General features: G+C 41.6%; 2 protein-coding genes and 1 long non-coding RNA gene across 3 annotated transcripts in view; all 3 read left to right on the top strand.

The window, feature by feature from the left end:
* The first annotated feature begins 2536 nt into the window (after positions 1 to 2536).
* LOC124289909 (delta-like protein B) lies at positions 2537 to 9098 on the top strand. The gene is made up of 8 exons (XM_046726582.1): positions 2537 to 2573; positions 2936 to 3057; positions 5606 to 5757; positions 6330 to 6465; positions 6820 to 6971; positions 7622 to 7755; positions 8302 to 8430; positions 8938 to 9098. The coding sequence occupies exons 1-8, from the start codon at positions 2537 to 2539 to the stop codon at positions 9096 to 9098; spliced, it is 1023 nt and encodes a 340-aa protein (XP_046582538.1).
* A 7248-nt stretch (positions 9099 to 16346) lies between these two features.
* LOC124289921 lies at positions 16347 to 17478 on the top strand. The gene is made up of 3 exons (XR_006901786.1): positions 16347 to 16414; positions 16919 to 17034; positions 17381 to 17478. It is a non-coding gene; the product is annotated as an uncharacterized LOC124289921 (long non-coding RNA).
* Positions 17479 to 22550: 5072 nt separating this feature from the next.
* LOC124289908 (protein jagged-1-like) overlaps positions 22551 to 26226 on the top strand; it is a 105678-nt gene continuing 102002 nt past the window's right edge. Inside the window, exons 1-5 of the mRNA XM_046726581.1 lie at positions 22551 to 22579; positions 23148 to 23283; positions 23639 to 23790; positions 24777 to 24913; positions 25449 to 25577. Coding sequence (XP_046582537.1) covers positions 22551 to 22579; positions 23148 to 23283; positions 23639 to 23790; positions 24777 to 24913; positions 25449 to 25577 — 583 coding nt within the window. The remainder of the gene's footprint in view (positions 22580 to 23147; positions 23284 to 23638; positions 23791 to 24776; positions 24914 to 25448; positions 25578 to 26226) is intronic.

Below are 26226 nucleotides of genomic sequence, written 5' to 3'. Positions count from 1 at the left end.
CTAAATACTTTTCCTCAAGGCATACATTATGACCCGACAACTTGAACGGAATTGCTTTGAAATATACACACTGTTCGAGAAATGATTAGGAAAATACACACATGTACCTATAAACAGTTTCAGGTCGAAACAGTCAGCTGCTAAATCCAACTTCAGATATCGAGATGCTCAGTTGCAATATACTAGGAGTTTGTTTGGATATTGACCATTTACATCAACAATCATTATATTTCTTATTTCCAGGAACAAGACGGAACAATGTAGTGACGACATTCAGCTCGACTCATTTGTGATGGACGTGGCATGCAACCCCCAACCACCAGGTGCAATGACAGGAAATCGCCAGGGGCAAGCGTATCTCCTGATGGTTACACGAGTCTTCGCTTCCTAGGATCACACGACACACATTGTGATGAGACATCGAACAGCATCAGTCTAGCAGCTGAAGATATTACCCTTGACCCAGAGACTCTTGAGGGTTTAGGTCATTATCCAGTTGAAGCACAACGTGGTGACACATTAAACATTCATCTCACAACTGAAGATATGGCCCTTGACCCAGTAATTATACATAGCTTCGGCGTTTCTCCAAATGACAACGGACGTCTTGGTGACGTGGCAACACTTCAACCAGTTACTGAAGATCTGACCCTTGATCCAGTAATGGAACATGATGCAAGAGTTTCCCACATGACAACACACACATGATTGTGATGAAGCAACACTCCACGGCGTACAGGTAGCAACACTGGACACACACTGTGATGAGGCATCAAACGCCCTCCCAACAACTGAAACTGGGGCCCTTGACTCGGTGAGACCGAGCGGATATCCAGATGACCACACACGTCTTGGTGACTTTGGAACACTCGATACACGCCGTCATGTTACGTCATACATCCAACCAGTCCCTGGAGACATGACCCTTGACCCGGGAATCTAGAGGAAGAGGAAGACAATGCAGAGTACACTGTCATCGATGACAACGAAGTGGAGGACATCTTACAGGAGGACCCATATGAAACGATAGAGTCTGTCGATGACAAAGATGATGAGAACATCTCACAGAAAAACCTTATGAAAAGATAAATGTGTAGTTGCCTTGGAAGATGTATTAGTCAACCAATGAGAATAATGAAAAAATGTATTTTGCTATATTTGCTATATGTAATGTAAGATGTTCATGGATGTCTGCTATAAGGACCGATTTGGGATCGGTATATCAACAGCAAACCAGTATTGTCAGAATAAAATCATAGTTTAATGGTTAAAGTTTCTCTTGCGCATAGGGTAACTGGGTTCAAATTGTACATTATATGTAGGATTTTGTGCATGTGATCCAGTGATGGTTGGATGCCAAAGAGTAAATTCCAGGATCATATGTTGTGTAACCTGGAATTTGATAGCTTGTGTTGAATCTTTGTTGAATCCCCACATGGGCACAATGTGTGAAGCCCATGAATGGTGTCCAACGACCGTGATATAAATGGGCATGTGTTAAGAATATCACCTAAATTACATAGATATGAATGTCAGATAATGTTTTCTTTACTGATACAGATGGACATGAAGACCAGTTTATAAATATGCATGATTACATAATGTACATATTGTATTAGCTTATGTAGGCTTGACGTTGCCATTGTAGACTAGCAGCCATTTCAGTTTTGCAAATAAAATAATCTTGAAGCTATAAATATTCACTTTCATTCACGAGAATGGTTCACTCCTCTTATCGACTGCTCTAGATAGGTTTTGGGTATAAAATTGGCACATGGGTGTGATGATAACATATCTGTTCGGGAGTGGACGATCACGCCTGATGTGTTCAAGTGGTTGTTGTGACGAGATGCTGGCGGGTGACGCCTTTAGAAAGGTGGGGCGTCCATATCGAAATTTTCATTTTACAGCCAACGTCACTAATACCACCCAATAAATGCACGAGGTTTTCGATGCATGCTACACATGAGTCAGCCGGTGCTTGTCCCAACTAGCAATGAGAGAAGGCCCGAATTCACTGAGAGTGATGGTTGTTTTTTAATTTCACGTAAACGTCTGCTAATGACATCAGGATTGAGTGCTCGGGGCCACGGCATGAGTGAATCAGCGAATTGGCTATCCATGTATTAGGATTAAGGCACTATGAGTGAGTGAGTGAGTATGGGTTTCGCCGCTTTTAGCAATATTCCACCAATTTCTCGGTTGGGGAAACCAGCAAAGGGATTCACACATTTCACCCATGTGGGGAATCGAACCCGGGATCTTCGGTGTGACGAGAAAACGCTTTAACGACAAGGCAACCCTGCCACCTCCATGGCATGAAATAGATGTCTTGCTTTCGGAAGATAATGCCACAATCATGACACGCTGGTCACGTGTGTTCTTATGTTGAAAGATAAAACATTGCTTCGTTGTGAAAGTCTTACCCCGAGAGGTGCAATGATATTGCCTCGATAGTATTTACCAACATATAATATGGAGCGCGGTTTGACCAGTGTTATACGAACCCATACCATTATGAGCTCACTCCAACACGATGATACTGTACGACTTTGACGTCCAGAAGACGTTCAGTAGGACGTAATTAGCCCTCGATTCATTCGGTCAAGGAAATGGAGAGTGAACCTCGATTCTCAGAAGAATCACTGATCAGTCTTTGACAGCAGTGACATTTACCATACCATCGATGCCTCTGATTCCATCGATATGATGATTTGTGGTATGACACCATGCACACTGATGCCATCTTTGCATAGGCGAGTTTGTAGTGATGTAACTCTAGCAACTGATATCAGTTGCAAGTGGTCCCTTATCTGAGGGGCATTTTGTACCGATTCCCTCAAGCCATCAATCTGACCATGTGGACTTGAAGTTATTACCCCTTGGACGTCCCCAGCGTAGTTGATCTTCATGGTTATGTGTTTTGCGGTATCAGGTCAACATTCTTCTTATGGCATATTGGAGACACTTGTAGCAATGAAGATCAACTACGCTGGGGACGTCAAGGGCAATACAACTTCAAGTCCACATGGTCAGATTGATGGCTTGAGGGAATCGGTACAAAATGCCTCTCAGATAAGGGACCACTTGCAACTGATAACAGTTACTAGAGTACATCACTGCAAACTCGCCTGCAAAAGATGGCATCAGTGTGCATGGTGTCATACCACAAATCACATCATATAATTGGAATCAGAGGCATTGGTGGTATGGTAAATGAGGTAACATGTTTTGTGACTGTATCAATGATGTGCTCGGGATATTGTTGTATTAGGAAAGGGCCTTCCCTGAAAAATCTCTTACTTTTATTTCTTGTTGAATGTCATTTGGGTTTTTTGCATAGCCTGTCTTAGTCATGAGGGCGCACACTAACACATTCTACTTCAAGGGGTAAATCTGACAGCACCCCTTGCAGGTGCTGTCCGACGTCTCGTGCTGTATTATTGGGAGTGTCGTGTTTACAACCTTCATTTGTTTGGAAATGTTCTTGATACATACATCATTTATTTTCATTGGACACATTGGTGTAGCTTCACATCAAAACAAAACACCCCCATACGTTTTGGTGGAGCGTTTCTCATTCATTAAGACAAACACTGGCGCTCTTTTCCTGCACCCTATCGGGACGGTGGGGTAGACTAGTGGTTAAGGCGTTCGCTCGTCATGCGCAAAGGACCCGGGTTCAATAGTCTACATGAGATAGCTGGAATATTGCTAAAAGCGGCGTAAAACTAAACTCACTCACTCACTGCACCCCTATCCTTTAGATGAGGGGGGTACATTACCAATATCCCATATTCAATTGATTACATAAACTTGATTAATGTTAAACAGCTTTGTTGAACTTCACACTTCAACTGTTGTTCCGCAATCATAAAGGCACGCGTTAATATCTTTTTCTTCCGTATCTGTTACCCGTGGTTGATGATTCTTCATCATTCAATGATGTTAAACTATATAAATGACGCTGAGTATTCTCAAAGTGATTCACGTTTTCATTTTATTTCCGCAGCACTGCACATTAGAAACTAGAAACAAAAACCGGAAACTCGCTGTGTGCCTCTGGACTAAATAGGACTGTTATGGGCCATTGGATAAACCAGACAGTTAAATAAGGCGTTTGCCATCCGATATACATCAGCCACTAGGGACACAAGTGTAAGCGATACCAATTAGAAGATGAAGACAAGGGAAATACGTTTGTGTGTGTGACCGTACTTCTCTGGCTGTTGACAATCAAGGTAGGCATGTAATACATCTCCTAAAATGGCCCAATGACCAGCTAACTCCATGGACTATTCAGAGGACATAAACCGATATATCATGGTGTGAATATATTCTTCCTGTGAAACATTTACTGATAGGCTAAGCCTGCAATAATCTGTTCAGCTGTACTTTTTGTTAGTGCAATTCTTTCAAGTTCTTTCTTTAACTGAGTTTATACAATATATCAATTTGTGTAGCCTTAAATGAAATGTGTACAATATTCACACGTGGAGTTTCTTTCATTACACTTCTTCAAATATACGCAAGAAAGTTTATTATATCAACATCGGTTCAGTTGTGTATTATCATATTGCATAAGTGCCAGTTTCACTGATAATAAATGATGACTCAAAGTGTCATCAGATATTGTTATACAGTGCGTGTAGATACACATGGTCGAAAGTACGAACAGTCAATGTAATTCTGCTTGGGTATATCTCCATGCCTCTGGCAACATGGAAAACAATCTCAACAAGGTTCCTGATGGATGTTAGAGTCAATCCCGCTGTGAGTTGTCTTTTATAACCTTAGTTAACAGCTTTAACGTCTGATAGAGAAGTGTCTGATAAAATGTTACAAGAAAAGATTTATAGTCCAAACTCATGGAAATAAAAGCGACAATATCCTTTTCACACTGGCCCTTTCATACTGGCCCGAGACATATAACTTGGCTCCAGGGTCGATTAATGAATGTAGTCCCCAATGGGCTGATGCATTTCAGGACAATAGTTGTGAAACACTGTTTGTCATCAATTGAAAATGGTTAAAACTGACAGGAAATGGAAACGTAATTAGCTGTATCAGAAACCTTGTTGTCGGCCCTGTCCACCATCACATCAAACTACTCTGTTCAGTTAGTGCTACATTCAGCACACGTCGTATCACATCGCGGTAGCATTTGGACTTTCGAAAGCTCCATGTCATGTTATGCGATAGCATCGTTATGAGGTGATAATATCTTTAAAGTGTTCCTTTATAGAAAAAAAACATTTCCTTCCTCACATCTGAGAGCATATCTTTGTACAAAAGGTATCCAGTGTATTTCCGGCTTTAAACCTTCCACCCATGTCCCACGATTGCCGCTTCATTTAAATAATAATGAAATAAGGTTTCTACTAATCCTTTGAACTAGTCGTAAACAAATTGAATTTCTGATGCCATGGAATAATGGGGACGAGGTGGTTATATAAAGGTAAGGCTGAGTCTTAGTGGGATCGTATCTAGCATGTCTATCTCTGGTATCTGTGGTCGAGACTCAATTATTCATAGGTCATTGGTGAGTGTAGCGTGAAACAGATCTCAATAACTGTTTGTTCGAATCTATCTTCATGATTTACAGCGAGTGAAGACTGACGGTAAACTGGACATTCGATTCATCAGTTACTGGTCAGATGGCAAGGAAATCAGTGGATACTGTTGTGACAGTGAGGATTGGACATGGTGCACTGATAAGTGTGATCCAATGTTTACCCTGTGTATTGGTATTGCTGGGTAGGTACAATTAAAACGTTTATTGAGAAAACACACGAGCTAAATATGTTCAGTTCCCGCCAGTTTTGTATTTCTTAGGCTGGTGAAAATAATTTGTGTACTTCCCTGTATACTTTTGAAGTGTAACAACGTATTAGTAATATAAGTATGCCGAAGCAATATTCATGGTTTTTAAAAACGCCTGCATTGTGCTATGTCACGTATGTCTGTCTTTGTAACCATTGGTGTGCCATTTGGTGTGTACATTTGGAGCTGGGGCAGTGGGGTAGCATAGTGGTTAAAGCGTTCGCTCGTCACGCTGAAGATCCGGGTTCGATTCCCCACATGTGCACAATGTGTGAAGCCCTTTTCTGGTGCACCCCACTGTGATATTGCTGGAATATTGCTAAAAGCGGCGTAAAACTAAACTCACTCACTCATTTGGAGCAATTAATCAAAAGAATGAATTCCTACCTTCCATACATCTTTCATTCTGGCTACATATGCAGCGATACAAAAGTGTGTGTTTTCAATGTAGCGCTTTGTTGCCTGTAGATTTGATGGTATAATATCATAAGCCGATGTCATTCCAGCCCTGAAGGAAGACAGCCGTGCTCTGTTTACAAGACGACCACAAAATATGTAGACAACCATAACATAATCCACTTTGGAAGCAGCATTCAAGGAACTGCAAATCCTTTCATCATACCAGTGGACAATGCAGTACCGGTAGGACTGTTATCTAAATCAATATTTCACACAGAAGGGTACATATCAGATTACGTCATAAGTCAAACAAACCTAAACCATCCTGTTGGTGTTGATCAGGAAACTAGCTAACACAGTGCTCGTGAAATCGGATCACTCAGCTAAAGCTCAGCATGACAACGGGTCATTGCATCCTGATGGCGAATCAGGGCATCAACGTCTGGCTCGTCTTGTCCAGCCTCGATTATTTACAAGTAATAAGTCTCGATGTTTGACAACAAATAGAAAGTAAATCGATATGTGTGTCTTTTTATTGATTCAGCTACACTTAACTAACTTAAACTAAACAGATGGTATGCATTTTCTTTTATTCAGTCCTCGATAGAAATAACGGTGGAGGTGTATGACAACGATGACATCTCCGGTGATGACCACATGGACACACTCTCTAAGCTGATCAACATCCGAGCTGCTGCTACAGAACAGACAGCTATGTACAACTCATACACATTGTCGAGGAGGTCGACGTGAGTCAGATTAAAACATATCTGTGATGATTCCAGAGAGTTGGGTTGGAGGGCTGGAACAAAACAAGATGGGTTATTCTTTCATGTTCTTTGTTCATAAATACTTCAAAATAATGAGTTTACGTCAAAACATGATGTTGTGAATGATCATCGGTCTCGCACCAACATAATGCCAATGTAAGCCTTTGACCAGCATTCAATGTTTACATGTTAAAATTGCTTGATCAAGGTGCGCAAGGCACTCAAAGTGAAAAGTGTTTTTGTTTTGTTTGTCTGTCGTTTAACGCCGCACTCAGTAATATTCCAGCTATGTGGCGGTAGTCTGTAAATAATCGAATCTGGAGTCTCTCCACCCGGTCCCGTTAGTTGCATCTTAAGTGAAAAATGTAGAGTAAATTATTTTCAACGTTAAGGATTGACTGTCGTAGTGTGTGTTTGTTTGTCAAATAACGCTGCACTCAGCTATATTCCAGCTATGTGGCGGTAGTCTCTAAAGCAGCAAGACAATCTACTGAATCAGTGATCAACCGCATGGGGATCGATCTAAGCAAATGGGATACGGTGACATGTGTCAAGCAAGCAGGAAGCCTAACCACCTGATCATATATTTCTCCTCAAAAGTGAAAAATGCAGAGTGAATTATTTTCCAGGTTAAAGATTGCAGTCCGAGCCTACTGTGACCCGGACTGGTACGGGTCTGCGTGTGAGAAATATTGCAAGGCCACTCCTGACCACAGTCACTACACTTGCCACCCACATACAGGAGCTAAAATGTGCTTTGAAGGTATGCTCAGAAAGCTGGTGTGAGCGTTGTTGTGAACTATTTTTTAGACCTTAGCAAGCTTGAGAAAGACCAATTGACACGTTACTTTTAATTAAACAAAGTTTGTGTTATTAGAAATGGATGCTCGAAATTGATGAATCAAATCTCCCGGCTAATCACGTATCCGCCATTGTCATTTGAGTTTCGATCAGACACAAATACAATTGTCGATTGTTTTATACTGGGCTATGGACTAAATTTCCCAGTTATGACAGAGGTTTTTGTCCTATATTGTATAACGATCCTTCCACTGTAAAGTGTGGTCAAAGTATACATTGAAACTCGAGTTATCCAGTCGTCACTATTTAAAGTGACTGTTTTAAGTGTTAAAGTGATTATTGAATCACTGGTGAGCCATTTACATATTCAGACGTTCATCTGACAGTCATCATCCAGCGGGATATCGGACCGTCGGTCGGTATGAATAGGATTTCACTGTTTCACTCTTTCTGAAACATTGTGCTATTTACTGCATAATTTCAAGTAATTTCAAATATAAAATTGCAGGTTGGAAGGGAGACAACTGCAACAAGGACATCGATGAATGCACAGAAAGTGACCAAATGTGTCAACACGGAGGCACTTGTACAAATACAAACGGAAGTTTCGAGTGCGCTTGTGCGGAGGGGATCAAAGGTAAGTAGACTGTATCAGTCCTCGTGGAATATAGTTTGCACTATTATGGCTACCATACAATAATTCGATCCAAAACAAAATGTTACCAAAAGTACAATATTAATTGACTCATAAGAACAGACTGTGTTCCGCCGAATTATTTCCGTGTATATTCAGTTGTTTTAAGTGCGCCCTTATTTGGTAATGTATATTTACCTACATTTTTACACTCAAATGCACTTATATGCACCCATAAAAGCGCGCATGCTCCCACAGCACCCCCACCCCCAAATCATATATGACTATGTGAGGTCAGTCGAAGATATTTAGCACCGCAATCCCGCAATTACATTTTGTACCTGCTTGAAACATTGTTGTAACTCCACCTTGATAGTGGAGGTAAAAGGTAAAAGGGTTAAATCAACAGTACCCGATGGCAAGAGATCTCTGTAGATTGCTTACAAGTCGTGTAAAAATATCTGTTCATTAATGGGGTTTTTTGCTACATAATTTCTAAAATTTGTTTAGGAAAACTATGTGAAAACATCATCAACCAATGTGCACTGGAGCCATGTCTGAACGGAGGGACGTGTGACGGAAACGAATCGGACTTCAAGTGCGCATGCCCAGCTGGTTCGACTGGAGACACATGTGCAGATAAGGTTAATTTCTGTGACAGCCCCTTGTAACATGGGCCAGTGTACACCGGATCTATCGACGGCAACTCGGTTCAAGTGTGACTGTGATTTTTCCTTGGGTGGGAGAGATGCAACCAAAGGGTTGGTGAGTGAGATAGTTTCTTCTATACACTCCCCTTAAATTCATGTATGTTTTTATCGTTCAAATGTATTATAGTGTTTTATTTCTAATATATATAGTATGGAATTAATTTGTGAAATCAAGTAACAACCGAAGATCATCTAACAAATATAGTTGCGGGCAACGATGAGGTCTCCCTTGGCTTTACTTTCTATCTATTGTATCTGAGGGCTAGATATCATCGGCCAAAACGGAGCCAGAACACAGGCGAGCGGATCTTCCAAATACAGCCGGGGTCACTGGGGTCATGTACCTTTTAAGTAGTTCCGAGAAGAAATAGTTCCCTCTTTAAAAGGCTGTATCTCAGTTGTTCTTGAGTCTATGTTCAAAACAATTAGTGTTCTGGAATCATCAGGACATCATCTACCATACTGGCATGGCTAAAAAAACAAAAGTAACTGCCAAACGGTACGTTTTAGCGGACTTTGACCCGTCCAGGCAAAAATGTTGGGAATTCGATTGTGCATCTGTACAAGAAATTTGGAAGTGTTGGAACAATTAGTTCTTGAGATATTTGCTGTCAAACTTTGAAATTTTGGAATTACTTTGAATTATCTCCCCCTTTGCTATTGGGGCCAAGAGCCTAGGGATTTTAAAGGAATATCTACAGCCGGGTGCGCATCTGTGTGTTTTTGTAAGCGATTCGAGCATTGGTTTAGGAGTTATGTTTGGTACAAAAATCGGCGGAATAATAATAAAAAAATAAAATAATAATAATAATAATAATAATAATAATAATAATAGGGGCCTGATGATGTACGCCTCTTCGTGAAATGGGCCTAGATAGGGAATTATATTCCCTAGACCAAACGTGCATCACCCAGTTAGGGCTGACCCGAAGCTGGTTTTTCACTGTTACAGACAGCCAAAAGGAAAGTTTAGATTCACTTCCGCAGCCCAGTCAGCCTTCCTCCGGTAGTGAAACCAACCATACTGGAGATGGGACTTGCCCCAGGGAAGGCATAGAACCCGGACCAAGAATATCTTGGTCAAACCACCTTAAAACGTTACACTACTTGAGTGTGCGAGAGCGACAGGATGGCAAGTCGCTGAAGCTGCATTAGGACAATGCCATGCCCATGTATGCTTACCTGACGGAGCAAAATCTCGAGATCAATTCCGGCGCTTAAAGCATCTCTTGCCCCGTGAGCCAGTTCAACCCACAACTGCTGCCCGTCAGGAACCTTTGCATGAGACAGAATGCTCAAGTGGCAGCAGACCCAAAACTTCGAATGGACGTCCGTGTCAACCTCTTTCCTCTTGCTGATGGAAACTCTTCCGGCATAGAGCCAATTGGCCCCGAAATTTCAGACCCTCACTCTTCCTCTTCCCTCAGTTGCAGATCTGTTTCTGAAAAATCCTGTGTATATTTTGTTTCATTCTATTTATGATGAAATATATGGCATACCTTTAGAAAATCGGAGGCCAATTAAACAAACAAATGAATCTTTTCCAAAAAATGAAATTAATTTATTAAATGATATTATTAATTGTTGTGTCTATGCTGCTCAGACCTTGGAGGAACTTCACACAGTTCTCCAAAGAAAACACATCCAATACTAAAGAAGACTAAGCACCAAAGAAAAACCGGTTTCAAGTAAAACTAACGGAAACTAGAAAATACATTTCTGGATAGAGCTGTGCCTGAAGTTAAGATCATCAAGCAGTCCAATGTCAAAAGACAAAAGGCAATTTGGAGAAAATTAAAACTGAAATATAAAACAACGAAAGGAAAAAAGATACCTCTCCAAATTGTCGATTCCCTTAAGGCAAAATAAAGGTTTGGACTGAAAGAAAGAAAAAATGGGAAAAGAAAAATAAATTCATCAAACAAAATAAACTGTTTAGAAACAATGAAAAGCACTTCTACAGGCAACTGAAAGCAAAGGGTGATGGTGAACATGACAAACGGCCTCCCATGGATGCCAATGAAAGGTTCTGGAAACAGTTGTGGTCTGTACCCGGCAACTGTAACCTTGAGGCACCATGGGTCCGTGATTATGACCATGCAATGCATGAGAAGGTAACTAGGTCGTTTGTCTGTTACATCTCACCAGATTGCCTGAAAAGTGTTATCAAAAGTCCAAATCAAATACAGCTCCAGGGCCTGATGGCATTCGAAATCGGTATTGGAAACTGTTCCCCTGTGTCCAAACACCATTACTACACTGTTTCAATTCTCTTGTGGACACAGGTGATGTTCTCCATGGTTCTGCAAAGGTCGCACAATACTTCTCCCAAGAAAGGAGACTTGACTGATACCAAAAACTTCCGCCCCTATCACATGTTTGAATACTCCGGTATAAAAATATTCACAGGGTGTTTGACAAACCTCGTGTCATCTTACTCTTCCAATGATATGATTTACAGAGAGCAGAAGGGAGCAAGAAAGGGATGTTAGTGCAAGGATCAACTTCTTGTACAGAAAATGATTTTGGAAGAGGCTAAAACATATCACCGCAACCTCTCCATGTGCTGGATTGACTACAAAAAAGGCATATGACTCTTTCCCTCACGAATGGATTCTGAAGTCTCTTCATTGCATTGACCTCCCCCTCAGCGACTACTTGATTTACTCCAAGTCTTTAATGAGTTGCTGGTCGACTCAACTTGAGATGTACTCGCTGGGGCAGGTGCAGACGTCGGAATCTATTCCAATCAGAAGGGAGGAATTTCAGGGGATTCCTTAGTCCTTTGCTTTTGTCTGTCTTTAAATCCTTTGAGCTTTCTGCTCAATAAAGAGGAGGGTTACCATCCCGGACCTCCTCAGCACAGATCCCCAACACCTCTTACTCATCTCCTTTACATGGATGATATCGAGCTCCTTGCCAAAGGAGATACCAATTTGAAAGAGCAGGTTCTCCTTGTCGAGTCCTTTTCGAATGATATTGGCATGACATTTGGACTCGACAAATGTAATACTCTTCATTTGAAACGTGGCAAGGTAACTAATGATGGATCGGTCAAGTTACAAGGGGGAGGAGTTATTGAGCATCTTGTGGAAGATCAGGCCTACACCTATCTTGGAATGCAAGTTCGAGATAAGCTCCAGAATGCCCAGATTCAAGACAAACTTCGGGCCGAGTACAAATCTCGTTTAAAGAAAATCTGGAGCTCAGAGCTAAATGCTCGAAACAAGGTCAAAGCCACCAATACTTTTGCTGTGCCAGTCCTCTCCTATTCCTTTGGAGTAGTTGATTGGACGAAACAAGACATCCAGAGTCTTGACCGCCTGACCAGAAGGATCATGTCTGATAACAGAGCCCACCACCCTCGTTCCTCTCTTTAACCGTGTATATATGCCAATCAATTCTGGAGGCTGGGGTTTGATTAATGTGGAGGCTCTTCATGACAGAATTTTATTGTGTACTTTTGCACATATTTATTTATCGAATGATCCTCTGGTGATGCATGTGAAGACTCATGATGATGAAAGCAAAGGAATTCCACAGCTATTTTTAAGCGTGCCAAGGTTGTTGGACAGAATCTGAAATTTAGAGGTTGACTTTGCTGATGGCGATGTACTGCTGGACGGTACAGCAATGGGAGTAAACCAGGTGAAGTCCTTCACCAAGTCTGCCCCAGAGTCGGTCTCTTTGTGGAGAAGCTTTCTGAGAAGCCATTGCATCGTGTGTACATGCAGTGTGTGTGGAACAGAATAGCAATCCTCCGACTCCTTCGCCTGGATGAAGTCGGCTGGTCTTAAATGTGAAACTGAGGGGCTTCCTATTATTTGCTGCTCAGGACCAGTCACTTCCCACTCGTAATCGCCTAAATGTGATTCTTAAAGAGAATATTAACATGAAATGTCGACTTTGCAATGAATTCACAGAGACTGTCCAACACCTTGTCAGTGGATGCCCTTCCTTTGGCACAAACAGCATATCTTAAACGACATGATGGCATGGCTTGCTGCTTTTTACTACTGTCTCCGACATGCCTGTGGCTTTGACTCTGAGGTCCATCCATGGTACGACCCTGAACATGTCCAGGGCGTCATGGAAATGATGCTTTCAAACTTCTGTGGAATAGGCCCATATACAGCCTCAGAAGAATTCCAGCTAACAAACCTGATCTTGTCCTTTTTTTTAAAGCCAATGAATTTATATATATCATTGAATTTTCTGTCCCTTTCGACAGGAATGTGATTGACAAGATCAAGGAAAAGCATGATAAATATGCGGACCTCGCCTTTGAAATGTCTCGCTTGCATCCCAAGTACACTGTCGTCAGGCTCCCCATTGTTCTCGGTGCCCTTGAGTTTGGTACCTCCTGATCTTTTGGCACAGATCAGGAGAGTGCCCGGGTTCTCCACCGGAGTACAGCTCTTCTGATACTCTGGGTAATGCAGAAGGCTGCAGTGTTGGGGAGCCTTCATATTCTCCAGAAAGTTCTTGGTGGGTTCGACTAGGCAGCGTTTCCTGGGAGAAGTCCATTCGCTGTCTGGGCTGCGTGTAGGGGGCTAGGGCCCTGAGCTGATGATGAGCCTTACCAGCCTGACTGTGCCAGGATCACCCGAACCCTCTCTGCTGCATATTATCTTCAATCTGTAAAACATAATAATAATCCGAACGATTACAATAGGTCTGCTGCCCTTAGTGGCAAGGGAGCCCTAATTAACAAAAATAAACTACCGGGCAAAAAGAAACGATACCAAGTCGAAATCACTGATAATACAAAAGCGACAAGCACGTCCTTTGTGAAAAAGGACAGTGACTTTAATAGCAGTTGTATGGACAACATGCACTCAGTCATGTAATTGAAGTAGAAACAACAACAAGTACATTGAATCACTGTATAAATGAAGGAAATGGAAGTGTCCAGTATTCGATCACAGATGTAAACAAACCAACACACATGGTCAGTATCTGGTATGTCCACCGTGGGCATCAATTGCAAGCCCTAACTAGGATGTGTTGAGAACGTCAGACGCCGTATACCTTGGGCAGGGATCCTTCGCCATTTCTCTTGAAGAGCTAATCAAGCTGACGTCGGTTTCCAGGAACAAGTTCTCTAGCACGAATCTGACGATCCATATGGTCCCACAAGTGTTCAATTGGTGACATGTCAAGTGACCTGGAGGGCCAAGGAGGCACATTGACGTTGTTTCTCTGTAGAAATGACAATACGTGCTGTATGAGGACCGGCGTTGTCCAGGAACATGATCCGGTTATGGCGTTGACGTAGGAATGGTAGTGCAACCGGACACAGAATTTGATCAATGCATCGTTGAGCAGTGAGATTACCATCCACCACAACAAGATCTGTGTACATATCGTAGCAATTATGCCTCCCCAAACTATGACACCAAACGCCACTTTCTGTACACAGCAACGTTGCACACGTTCTCCACGGTGTCTGTAGACACGAGCCCCGCCATCATTCCTGAACAGCTGGAACCTGCTTTCACCTTAGAACACCACTCTCTGCCACTGTCTGTTTTGCCACTGGCGAACCGTGTGTGCCCATCGCAGACCACGGTAGGGTCTGTAGAGGCGCGGATACTGTATTGTCTGAGTTGTCGTGCTGCTGTTCTTTAACTGATAGGATATCCAAGCCCAGTCGCTGCTGATGACGTCACAGGTAAGAAATGGTTTCTCAGGTAGCGGGTCATCAGCCTCGTGATGGTTAGACGTGTACTGCCCCAAGGTCGCTGCAACATGTGCATGAGTGGCACCCATCTGTGCCATTCCAATAGCTCTCTCTGGATTCCTGCGATAATCGAGTCATGGTCGCTGAAGTTGACTTGAAGATTTGATGTCGAGGAAGGTTTGTGTGCACTGTTATGCTCCAAAGATGCACGTGCTTCATACAATCCGTTCACGAGATTTTCGTGTTCCACGACCTGTTGCAGTGATACTGTTCGCCCAAACACAACATGTTTCGTGACAGATGTTAGGGAAGCATTGTGGTGATTGTTGTAAAGCTCATAACTACCTACCAAATTTGATTTCGAGTCCAAATTATCAAATTAAATTTTGGTATCGTTTCTTTTGCCCGTTAGTTTATTTTTGAACGACATACGACGTTTACGTAATACAATACAGCAAAATTCGTGAGAAATACCTGGCAGCATCAAAATGAATATCTGAGACAATAATTAAGAAGTTACAGCAATCACTGATGTCCAGTATTTTTCGAACTTTGACGTCTTGAATTAGGGGTCTCACACATTCCCTAGAAAGGGGCACATCACACAGGTACTTCCAGCACAGCCGTCAGCTGCTGGGATGGTGTGACCACAAACGCATCCAAGGGAGGTTACGGATATTATACGGTCGCCTAAATCACTTTGCCACTCACCGTCACAAGAATTTACTTTACAATATGCGAACAATGAAGACAACGGGCGATATCAATACAACTCAAAGGTGACATTTGTTTGGTTTTCATTCTGGAGAAAACAGACTGGTTGCGGTATCCTGCCAGGGTACTGAGTCATATGTATGCCGTGTGCTTTTGTGTGACAAAATCTGTTGATGATGAGTGTGCGAGTGAGTTTAGCTTTACGTCGCTTTTAGCTATATTTCAAAACTATTTCGAGCCCGTCTTCGGCGTGACGAGCGATCGCTGAAACCACTAGGCTACCCCACCACCCTTTTTTGATCATGAACGTGAACACATTTTATTTGACAATTTAGCCAGTAAACATCATGTAAAATATCATTTCATCCGTTCTTTTGGTCGTCAATTTGTGATTTTTTTATAAATGAATTTTTATTTTATTTGTAGACTCAGATATGATCAACATTACACTCCTGGGTGAGATTGATCATACAAGTAGAGGTGACCTGGCTGATGGCTTCAACAGACTCATCACAGAACTCGAGGGGACTTCCAGGAAAGGTGGCTGTCAAATTTAAAACCAAGGCACAGAGAGAAAACAAGTAAGTCACAAGCAGAATGATGTTGACCAGTACAAGACCACATGACTCTACAATGACTTTGCTATTTAAATCCCCGTCGTGCAGTTAAGGTCAAAAATCATTAACAATGTTGTGTTTCGTGTACCTTTCAGTTATACTACTACGCACGTACAACTCTACTCTGCTGTGGAAAATGGATCCTTTCTAGACAGTAATTCATTTTGCTAGAATCTTCGATTCCAACCCCTGATGAAATCATCAATGAATATCTGCCTCTTCCATTGTACCCTCCCCGAAAAGAAGAGACGGCAACCTTGAAGGTGACCCCCATGGTTTCAACAGTGGTGCCCGATGTCTTATTACTGTTTGTGTAACAAATGTAATACCATTATTGGCTCTAGTACGGTACCTGATATAACATTTGTTGCGTTTGCATGTTTGTTGGATTTTTATGTGTGTAACGCTAAATTCAGCAATATTCGGCGGTCTCTCTTGCCCTCGGGGCAGTGATGTATGCTGTCTGTATTAAGAGGAAGGTTGCTTTGAAACTATTTTCTTACCCGTTACGCATGTTTATTGGATTATTTTTGTCATTTGTGAACACGTTATTCAGCCATAGTCCAGCCATGTGACGACAGTCTCAAGCTGTCGTGTCAGTGATGAACGTTGTCACGCTTGCCAAGAAGTAAAGGTTCCTTGGAGCTAATGCTACTAAAATTAACCTTTAAAAGCACAGTGCAATCTATATTCTCGCGTATGTATGATAAAACATTCTTGGACGAGACGATTTCAGATTACCACAGGTCAATATGGGCGTGTTTCAGAGTCCACATGACGACTGGGACACAAACCAATATGTGTCGGCCATTCTTCCTCCTGTAGGACTTGTCCTGATGTCTGTACTGCTTCTGGTGGCTTTCTGCACCTGGAGGAGAAGATCGTAAGTGGTACATGGCGAACTCATTAATTAAACATACTGCCGCCTTGTATTGGGAGAGGAATCAAGGATGGCAGCCACCCGAAGAACGTACATTCTGGCAATCGGACTAAATACTTTTCCTCAAGGCATACATTATGACCCGACAACTTGAACGGAATTGCTTTGAAATATACACTCTGTTCGAGAAATGATTAGGAAAATACACATGTACCTATAAACAGTTTCAGGTCGAAACAGTAAGCTGCTAAGTCCAACTTCAGATATCTAGATGCTCAGTTGCAGTATACTAGGAGTTTGTTTGGATATTTAGCATTTACGTCAACAATCATTATATTTTTATTTCCAGGAACAAGACGGAACAATGTAGAGACGACATTCAGCTAAACTCATTTGCGATGGACGTGGCATGCAACCCCCAACCACCAGGTGCAATGACAGGAAATCTCCAGGGGCAAGCGTATCTCCTGATGGTTACACAAGTCTTCGCTTCCTAGGATCACCTGACACACAAATGTGATGAGGCATCCAACGCCCTCCCAACATCTGAAACTGGGGCCCTTTGACTCGGTGGAGACTAAACGGATATCCAGATGGCCACACACGTCTTGGTGTGACTTCGGAACATTCGATACACGCCGTCATGTTACGTCATACATCCAACCAGTCCCTGAAGACATGACCCTTGACCGGGGAGTCTGGAGGATGAGGGAAGACAATGCAGAGTACACTGTCATCGATGACAACGAAGTGGAGGACATCTTACAGGAAGACCCATATGAAACGATAGAGTCTGTCGATGACAAAGATGATGAGAACATCTCACAGGAAAACCTTATGAAAAGATAAATGTGTAGTTGCCTTGGAAGATGTATTAGTCAACCAATGAGAATAATGAAAAGAAAAATGCATTTTGGCTATATTTTGCTGTAGGTAATATAAGATGTTGATGGATGTCTCTGCTAGGTAAGGACCGGATTTGGGATCGGTATATCAACAGCAAACCAGTATTATCAGAATAAGATCATAGATTTAATGGTTAAAGTTTGTCTATGCGCACAGGGTAACTGGGTTCAAATTCCAATATGAACACATGTTGTGTACATTATATGTAGGATTTTTGTGCATGCGGATCCTGTGATGGTTGTGGCCATGCCGAAAGAGTAAATTCCAGGATCATATGTTGTGTAACCTGGAATTTGATAGCTTTGTGTTGAATCTCTTTGTTGAATCCCCACATGGGCACAATGTGTGAAGCTTCCATGAATGGTGTCCAACGACCTAGATATAAATTGGCAAGTGTTAGGCAGAATATCACCTAAATTACATAGATAGATATGAATGTCCGATAATGTTTGCTTTACTGATTACAGATGGACATGAAGACCAGCAGTTTATAAATATGCATGATTACACTATGTACATATTGTAATTAGCCTCCATGCTTGACGTTGCCATTGTAGACTAGCAGCCATTTCAGATTCTTTGCAAAAATAAAATAATCTTGAAGCTATAAATATTCACTTTCATTCACGAGAATGGTTTCACTTCTCTTATCGACTGCTCTAGACGGAGGTTTTGGGTATAAAATTGGCACATGAGTGTGATGTTAACATATCTGTTCGGGAGTGGACGATCACGCCTGATATGTTGCTGTGACGAGATGCTGGCGGGTGATGCCTTTAAAAGGTCGGGCATCCATATCAGAAATTTTCATTTTACAGCCAACGTCACTAATACCACCCCTATTGGCAATAAATGAACGAGGTTTTCGATGCATGCTACACATGAGTCAACCAGTGCTTGTCCCAACTAGCAATGAGGAGCAGGCCCAAATTCACTGAGGAAGTGATGGGTCTTTTCATTTCACGTACACGTCTGCTAATGACATCAGGATTGAGTGCTTGGGGCCACGGCATTAGTGAATCAGCGAGTTGGCTATTCATGTATTAGGATTAAGGCACTATGAGTGAGTGAGTATGGGTTTTCGCCGCTTTTAGCAATATTCCACCAATTTCTCGGTTGCGGAAACCAGCAAAGGGATTCACACATTTGACCCATGTGGGGAATCGAACCCGAGATCTTCGGAGTGACGAGAAAAGGCTTTAACGATGGAGCAATCCCGCCACCTCCATGGCATGAAATAGATGTCTTGCTTTCGGAAGATAATGCCACATTCATGACACGCTGGTCACCTGTGTTCTTATGTTGAAAGATAAAACATTGCTTCGTTGTGAAAGTCTTACCTCCCGAGAGGTGCAATAATATTGCCTCGATAGTATTTTACCAACATATAATATGGAGCGCGGTTTGACCAGTGTTATACAGAACCCGCATACCATTATGAACCCACTCCCAACACGATGATACTGTACGTGACTTTGACGTCAGAAGACGTTCAGTAGGACGTAATTAGCCTCGATTCATTCGGGTCAAAGGAAATCGAGAGTGAACCTCGATTCTCAGAAGAATCACTGATCTGTCTCTCTTTGACAGCAGTGACATTTACCATACCATCGATGCCTCTGATTCCAATGATATGATGTGATTTGGTGGTATGACACCATGCACACTGATGCCATCTTTGCAGGCGAGGTTTGCAGTGATGTACTCTAGCAACTGTTATCAGTTGCAGAGTGGTCCCTTTATCTGAGGGGCATTTTGTACCGATTCCCTCAAACCATCAATCTGACCATGTGGACTTGAAGTTAGTTGCCCTTGGACGTCCCCAGCGTAGTTGATCTTCATGGTTATGTGTTTGCGGTATCAGGTCAACATTCTGCTTATGGCATATTGAAACACTTGTAGCAACAATATTCTTACGTCTTCCACAGTCCAACATGCCACTAAACGTCCATCACGTTGCAAACGTCGCTTGATCAACAGTTACCTCCTCAGTGCTTAATTGTACATAATAAGATGTCCCTTAAACATTGGGCTCTAAAGAAAGCAATATTCTCACAACCAGACGATCTGCGCAGAATACCCCATGGCTTTTCTGAGGTAACATGTTTTGTGACTGTATCAATGATGTGCTCGGGATATTGTTGTATTAGGAAGGGCCTTCCCTGAAAAATCTCTTACTTTTATTTCTTGTTGAATGTCATTTGGGTTTTGCATAGCCTGTCTTAGTCATGAGGGCGCACACTAACACATTCTACTTCAAAAGGGTAAATCTGACAGCACCCCCTTGCAGGTGGTGTCCGACGTCTCGTGCTGTATTATTGGTAGTGTCTCGTGTTTACAAGCTTCATTTGTTTGGAAATGTTCTTGTCACATACATCATTTATATTCATTGGACACACTGGTGTAGCTTCACACATCAAAACAAAACACACCATACGTTGTGGTGGAGCGTTTCTCATTCATTAAGGCAAACATTGGCGCTCTTTTCCTGCACCTCTATCGGGGCGGTGGGGTAGCCCTGAAGTGGTTAAGGCGTTTGCTCGCCACGCAGAGGGACTGACCCGGAAGGTTCGATAGTCTACATGAGATTGCTGGAATATTGCTAAAAAGCGGCGTAAAGTAAACTCTCACTCCTCACTGCACCCTATCCTTTAGATGAGGGTGTACGTTATAATATCCCATATTCAATTGTTTACATAAAATTGATTAATGTTAAACAGCTTTGTTGAACTTCACACTTCAACTGTTGTTCCGCAATCATAAAGGCACGCTTTAATATCTTTACTTCCGTATCTGTTACCCGTGGTTGATGATTCTTCATCATTCAATGATATTAAAACTATATAAATGACGCTGAGTATTCACAAAGTGATTCGCGTTTTCATTTTATTTCCGCAGCACTGCACATTAGAAACTAGAAATGAAACCGGAAACTCGCTTTGTGCCTCTGGAGTTACTAGGACTGTAATGGCCATTGGATAAACCAGACAGTTAAATAAGGCGTTTGCCATCCGATATACATCAGCCACTAGGACACAAGTGTAAGCGATACCAATTAGAAGATGAAGTCAAGGGAAATACGTTTGTGTGTGACCGTACTTTTCTGGCTGTTGACAATCAAGGTAGGCATGTAATACATCTCCCAAAATTGCCCAATGACCAGCTAACTCCATGGACTATTCAGGGGACATAAACCAGATATATCATGGTGTGAATATATTCTTCTTGTGAAACATTTACTGATAGGCTAAGCCTGCAATAATCTGTTCAGCTGTACTTTTTTCTTAGTGCAATTCTTTTCAAGTTCTTTCTTTAACTGAGTTTATACAATATATCACTTTGTGTAGCCTTAAATGAAATGTGTACAATATTCATACGTGGAGTTTCTTTCATTACACTTCTTCAAATATACGCAAGAAAGTTTATTATATCAACGTCGGTTCAGTTGTGTATTATCATATTGCATAAGTGCCAGTTTCACTGTCAATAAATGATGACTCAAAGTGTCATGAGATATTGTTATACAGTGCGTGTAGATACACATGGTCGAAAGTACGAACAGTTAATGTAATTCTGCTTGGGTATATCTCCATGCCTCTGGCAACGTGGAGAACAATCTCAACAAGGTTCCTGATGGATGTTAGAGTCAATCCCGCTGTAAGTTGTCTTTTATAACTTAAGTTATCAGCTTAACGTGTGATAGAGAAGTGTCTGATAAAATGTTACAAGAAAAAAATCTATAGTCCAATCGCATTAAATAAAAGCGACAATATCCTTTTCACACTGGCCCTTTTCATACTAACCCGAGACATATAACTTGCTCCAGGGTCGATTAATGAATGTAGTCCTCAATGGGCTGATGCATTTTCAGGACAATAGTTGTGAAACACTGTTTGACATCAATTGAAAATGGTTAAAACTGACAGGAAATGGAAATTTAATTAGCTGTATCAGAAACCTTGTTGTCAGCCCTGTCCACCATCACATCAAACTACTCTGTTCAGTTAGTGCTACATTTAGCACACGTCGTATCATATCGCGGTAGCATTTGGACTTTCGAAAGCTCCATGTCATGTTATGTGATAGCATCGTTATGAGGTGACAATATCTTTAAAGTGTTCCTTTATAGAAAAACATTTTCTTCTCACATCTGAGAGCATGTCTTTGTACAAAAGGTATCCAGTGTATTTCCGGCTTTAAACCTTCCACCCATGTCCCACACGATTGCCGCTTCAATTAAATAATAATAAAAAATAAGGTTTCTGCTAGCTCCTTGAACTAATCGTAAAGAAATTGAATTTCTGATGGCATGGGATAATGGGGACGAGGTGATTATATAAAGGTAGGGCTGAGTATTAGTGGGATCGTATCTAGCATGTCTATCTCTGGTATCTGTGGTCCAGACTCAATTATTCACAGGTCATTGGTGAGTGTAGCGTGAAACAGATCTCAATAACTGTTTGTTCGAATCTATCTTCATGATTTACAGCGAGTGAAGACTGACGGTAAACTGGACATTCGATTCATCAGTTACTGGTCAGATGGCAGGGGAAATCAGTGGATACTGTTGTGACAGTGAGGGTTAGCCATGGTGCACTGATAAGTGTGATCCAATGTTTACCCTGTGTATTGGTATTGCTGGGTAGGTACAATTAAAACGTTTATTGAGAAAACACACGAGCTAAATATGTTCAGTTCCTGCCAGTTTTGTATTTCTTAGGCTGGTGAAATAATTTGTGTACTTCCCTGTATATTTTGGAGTGTAACAACGTATTAGTAATATAAGTTTGCCAAAGCAATATTCATGGTTTTAAAACGCCTGCATTGTGCTATATTACGTATGTCTGTCTTTGTAACCATTGGTGTGCCATTTGGTGTGTACATTTGGAGCTGGGGCAGTGGGGTAGCCTAGTGGTTAAAGCGTTCGCTCGTCACGCTGAAGATCCGGGTTCGATTCCCCACATGGGCACAATGTGTGAAGCCCATTTCTGGTGTACCCCGCCGTGATATTGCTGGAATATTGCTAAAAGCGGCGTAAAACTAAACTCACTCACTCATTTGGAGCAATTAATCAAAAGAATGAATTCCTACCTTCCATACATCTTTCATTCTGGCTACATATGCAGTGATACAAAAGTGTGTGTTTTCAATGCAGCGCTTTGTTACCTGTAGATATGATGGTGTAATACAATTTGCTCATATTATTCCAGCCCTGGAGGAAGACAGCCGTGCTCTGTTTACAAGAGGACCACAAAATATGTAGACAACCATAACACCATCCCCTTTGGAAGCAGCATTCAAGGAACTGCAAATCCTTTCATCATACCAGTGGACAATGCAGTACCGGTAGGACTGTTATCTACATCACTATTTCACACAGAATGGTACATATCAGATTACGTCATAAGTCAAACAAACCCCAAACCATCCTGTTGGTGTTGATCAGGAAACTAGCTAACACAGTGCTCGTGAAATCGGATCACTAAGCTAAAGCTTAGCATGACAACGGGTCATTGCATCCTGATGGCGAATCAGGGCATCAATGTCTGGCTCGTCTGGTCCAGCCTCGATTATTTACAAGCAATAACTTCGATGTTTGATAACAAATAGAAAGTAAATCGATATGTGTGTCTATTTATTGATTCAGCTACACTTAACTAACTTCAACTAAACAGATGGTATGCATTGTCTTTTTATTCAGTCCTCGATAAAAATAACGGTTGAGGTGTATGACAAAGATCACACTTCCAGTGATGACCACATGGACACACTCTCTAAGCTGATCAACATCCGAGTCGCTGCTACAGAACAGACAGCTATGTACAACTCATACACATTGTCGAGTAGGACGACGTGAGTCAGATTAAAACATATCTGTGATGATTCCAGAGAGTTGGGTTGGAGGGCTGGAACAAAACAAGATGGGATATTCTTTCATGTTCTTTGTTCATAAATACTTCAAAATGATGAGTTTACGTCAAAACATTATGATGTGAATGATCATCGGTCTCGTACCAACATAATGCCAATGTAAGCTTTTGACCAGCATTCAATGTTTTATATGTAATAATTGCTTGATCAAGGTGCTCAAAGGCACTCAAAGTGAAAAGTGGTTTTGTTTTGTTAGTTTGTTGTTTAACGCGGCACTCAGCTATATTCCATCTATGTGGCGGTGGTCTGTAAATAATCGAATCTGGAGTCTCTCCACCCGGTCCCGTTAGTCGCCTCTTAAGTGAAAAATGTAGAGTAAATTATTTTCAACGTTAAGGACTGACTGTCATAGTGTGTGTGTTTGTTTGTCTATTAACGCCGCACTCAGCAATATTCCAGCTATGTGGCGGTGGTCTGTAAATAATCGAATCTGGAATCTCTCCATCCGGTCCCGTTAGTCGCCTCTTAAGTGAAAAATGTAGAGTGAATTATTTTCAACGTTAAGGATTGACTGTCATAGTGTGTGTTTGTTTGTCTTTTAACTCTGCACTCAGCAATATTCCAGCTATGTGGCGGTGGTCTGTAAATACTCGAATCTGGAATCTCTCCATCCGGTCCCGTTAGTCGCCTCTTAAGTGAAAAATGTAGAGTGAATTATTTTCAACGTTAAGGATTGACTGTCATAGTGTTTGTTTGTTTGTCTTTTAACGCTGCACTCAGCTATATTCCAGCTATGTGGCGGTAGTCTGTAAAGCATCAAGACAATCCACTGAATCAGTGATCAACAGCATGGGGATCGATCTTAGCAAATGGGATACGATGACATGTGTCAACCAAGCAGGAAGCCTAACCAACTGATCATATATTTCTCCTCAAAAGTGAAAAATGCAGAGTGAATTATTTTCCAGGTTAAAGATTGCTGTCCGTGCCTACTGTGACCCGGAATGGTACGGGTCTGCGTGTGTGAGAAATATTGCAAAGGCCACTCCTGACCACAGTCACTACACCTGCCACCCACACACAGGAGCTAAAATGTGCTTTGAAGGTATGATCAGAAAGCTAAGTGAGTGTTGATGTGAACTATTTTTTAGACCTTAACAAGCTTGAGAAAGACCAATAGACACGCTACTTTTAATTGAACAAAGTTTGTGTTATTAGAAATGGATGCTCGAAATTAATGAATCAAATCTCCCGGCTAATCACGTATCCGCCATTGTCATTTGAGTTTCGACCAGACACAAATACAATTGTCGATTGTTTTAAACTGGGCTATGGACTAAATGTCCCAGTTGTGACGTGTCCTGTATTGTATAACGATCCTTCCACTGTAAAGTGTGGGGAAAGTACATTGAAACCCGGTTATCCAGTCGTCAATATTTAAAGTGACTGTTTTAAGTGTTAAAGTGATTATTGAATCACTGGTGATCCATTTACATATGTAGACGTTCATCTGACAGTGATCATCCAGCGGGATATCGGAACTGTCGGTGTGGATTAATAGGATTTCACTGTTTCACTCTTTCTGAAACAATGTGCTATTTACTGCATAATTTCAAGTAATTTCAAATATAAAATTGCAGGTTGGAAGGGAGACAACTGCAACAAGGACATCGATGAATGCACAGAAAGTGACCAAATGTGTCAACACGGAGGCACTTGTACAAATACAAACGGAAGTTTCGAGTGCGCTTGTGCGGAGGGGATCAAAGGTAAGTAGACTGTATCTGTCCTCGTGGATCAGTCCTCGTGGAAGTTTGCACTATTATGGCTACCATACAATAATTCGATCCAAATGTTACCAAAAGTACAATATTAATTGTCTCATAAAACAGACTGTGTTCCTCCGAATTATTTCCGTGTATATTCAGTTGTTTTAATGCGCCCCTATTTGGTAATGTATATTTATCTACATTTTACACTCAAATGCACTTATATGCACCCATAAAAGCGCGCATGCTCCCACAGCACCCCACCCCACCCCAAATCATATATGACTATAAGATATTTAGCACCGCAATCCCGCAATTACATTTTGTACCTGCCTTGAACATTGTTCTAACTCCCACCTTGATAGTGGAGGTAAAAGGTAAAAGGGTTAAATCCAACAGTACCCGATGGCAAGAGATATGTAAATTGCTTACAAGTCGTGTAAAATATCTGTTCATTGATGTTTTTTTGGCTACATAATTTCTAAAATTTGTTTAGGAAAACTATGTGAAAACATCATCAACCAGTGTGCACTGGAGCCATGTCTGAACGAAGGGACATGCGACGAAACGAATCGGACTTCAATTGCGCATGCCTAGTTGGTTGGACTGGAGAGACATGTGCAGATAAGGTTAATTTCTGTGACAGTTC

Source organism: Haliotis rubra, unplaced genomic scaffold (assembly GCF_003918875.1).
Source record: "Haliotis rubra isolate DU_JTF1 unplaced genomic scaffold, ASM391887v1 Scf451, whole genome shotgun sequence".
NCBI classification, from domain to species: domain Eukaryota; kingdom Metazoa; phylum Mollusca; class Gastropoda; order Lepetellida; family Haliotidae; genus Haliotis; species Haliotis rubra.
The sequence above is the reverse complement of the archived record's forward strand: the minus strand, read 5'-3'. Positions and strand labels throughout refer to the sequence as shown.

Excerpts from the sequence above, each read along its gene's own strand:
- LOC124289909 (XM_046726582.1), top strand. The coding sequence starts at position 2,537 with ATGATACTGTACGACTTTGACGTCCAGAAGACGTTCA. Across the intron at positions 2,574-2,935 it reads TGACGTCCAGAAGACGTTCA|GTCAACATTCTTCTTATGGC; the intron begins GTAGGACGTAAT and ends TTGCGGTATCAG. Across the intron at positions 7,756-8,301 it reads AGCTAAAATGTGCTTTGAAG|GTTGGAAGGGAGACAACTGC; the intron begins GTATGCTCAGAA and ends ATAAAATTGCAG.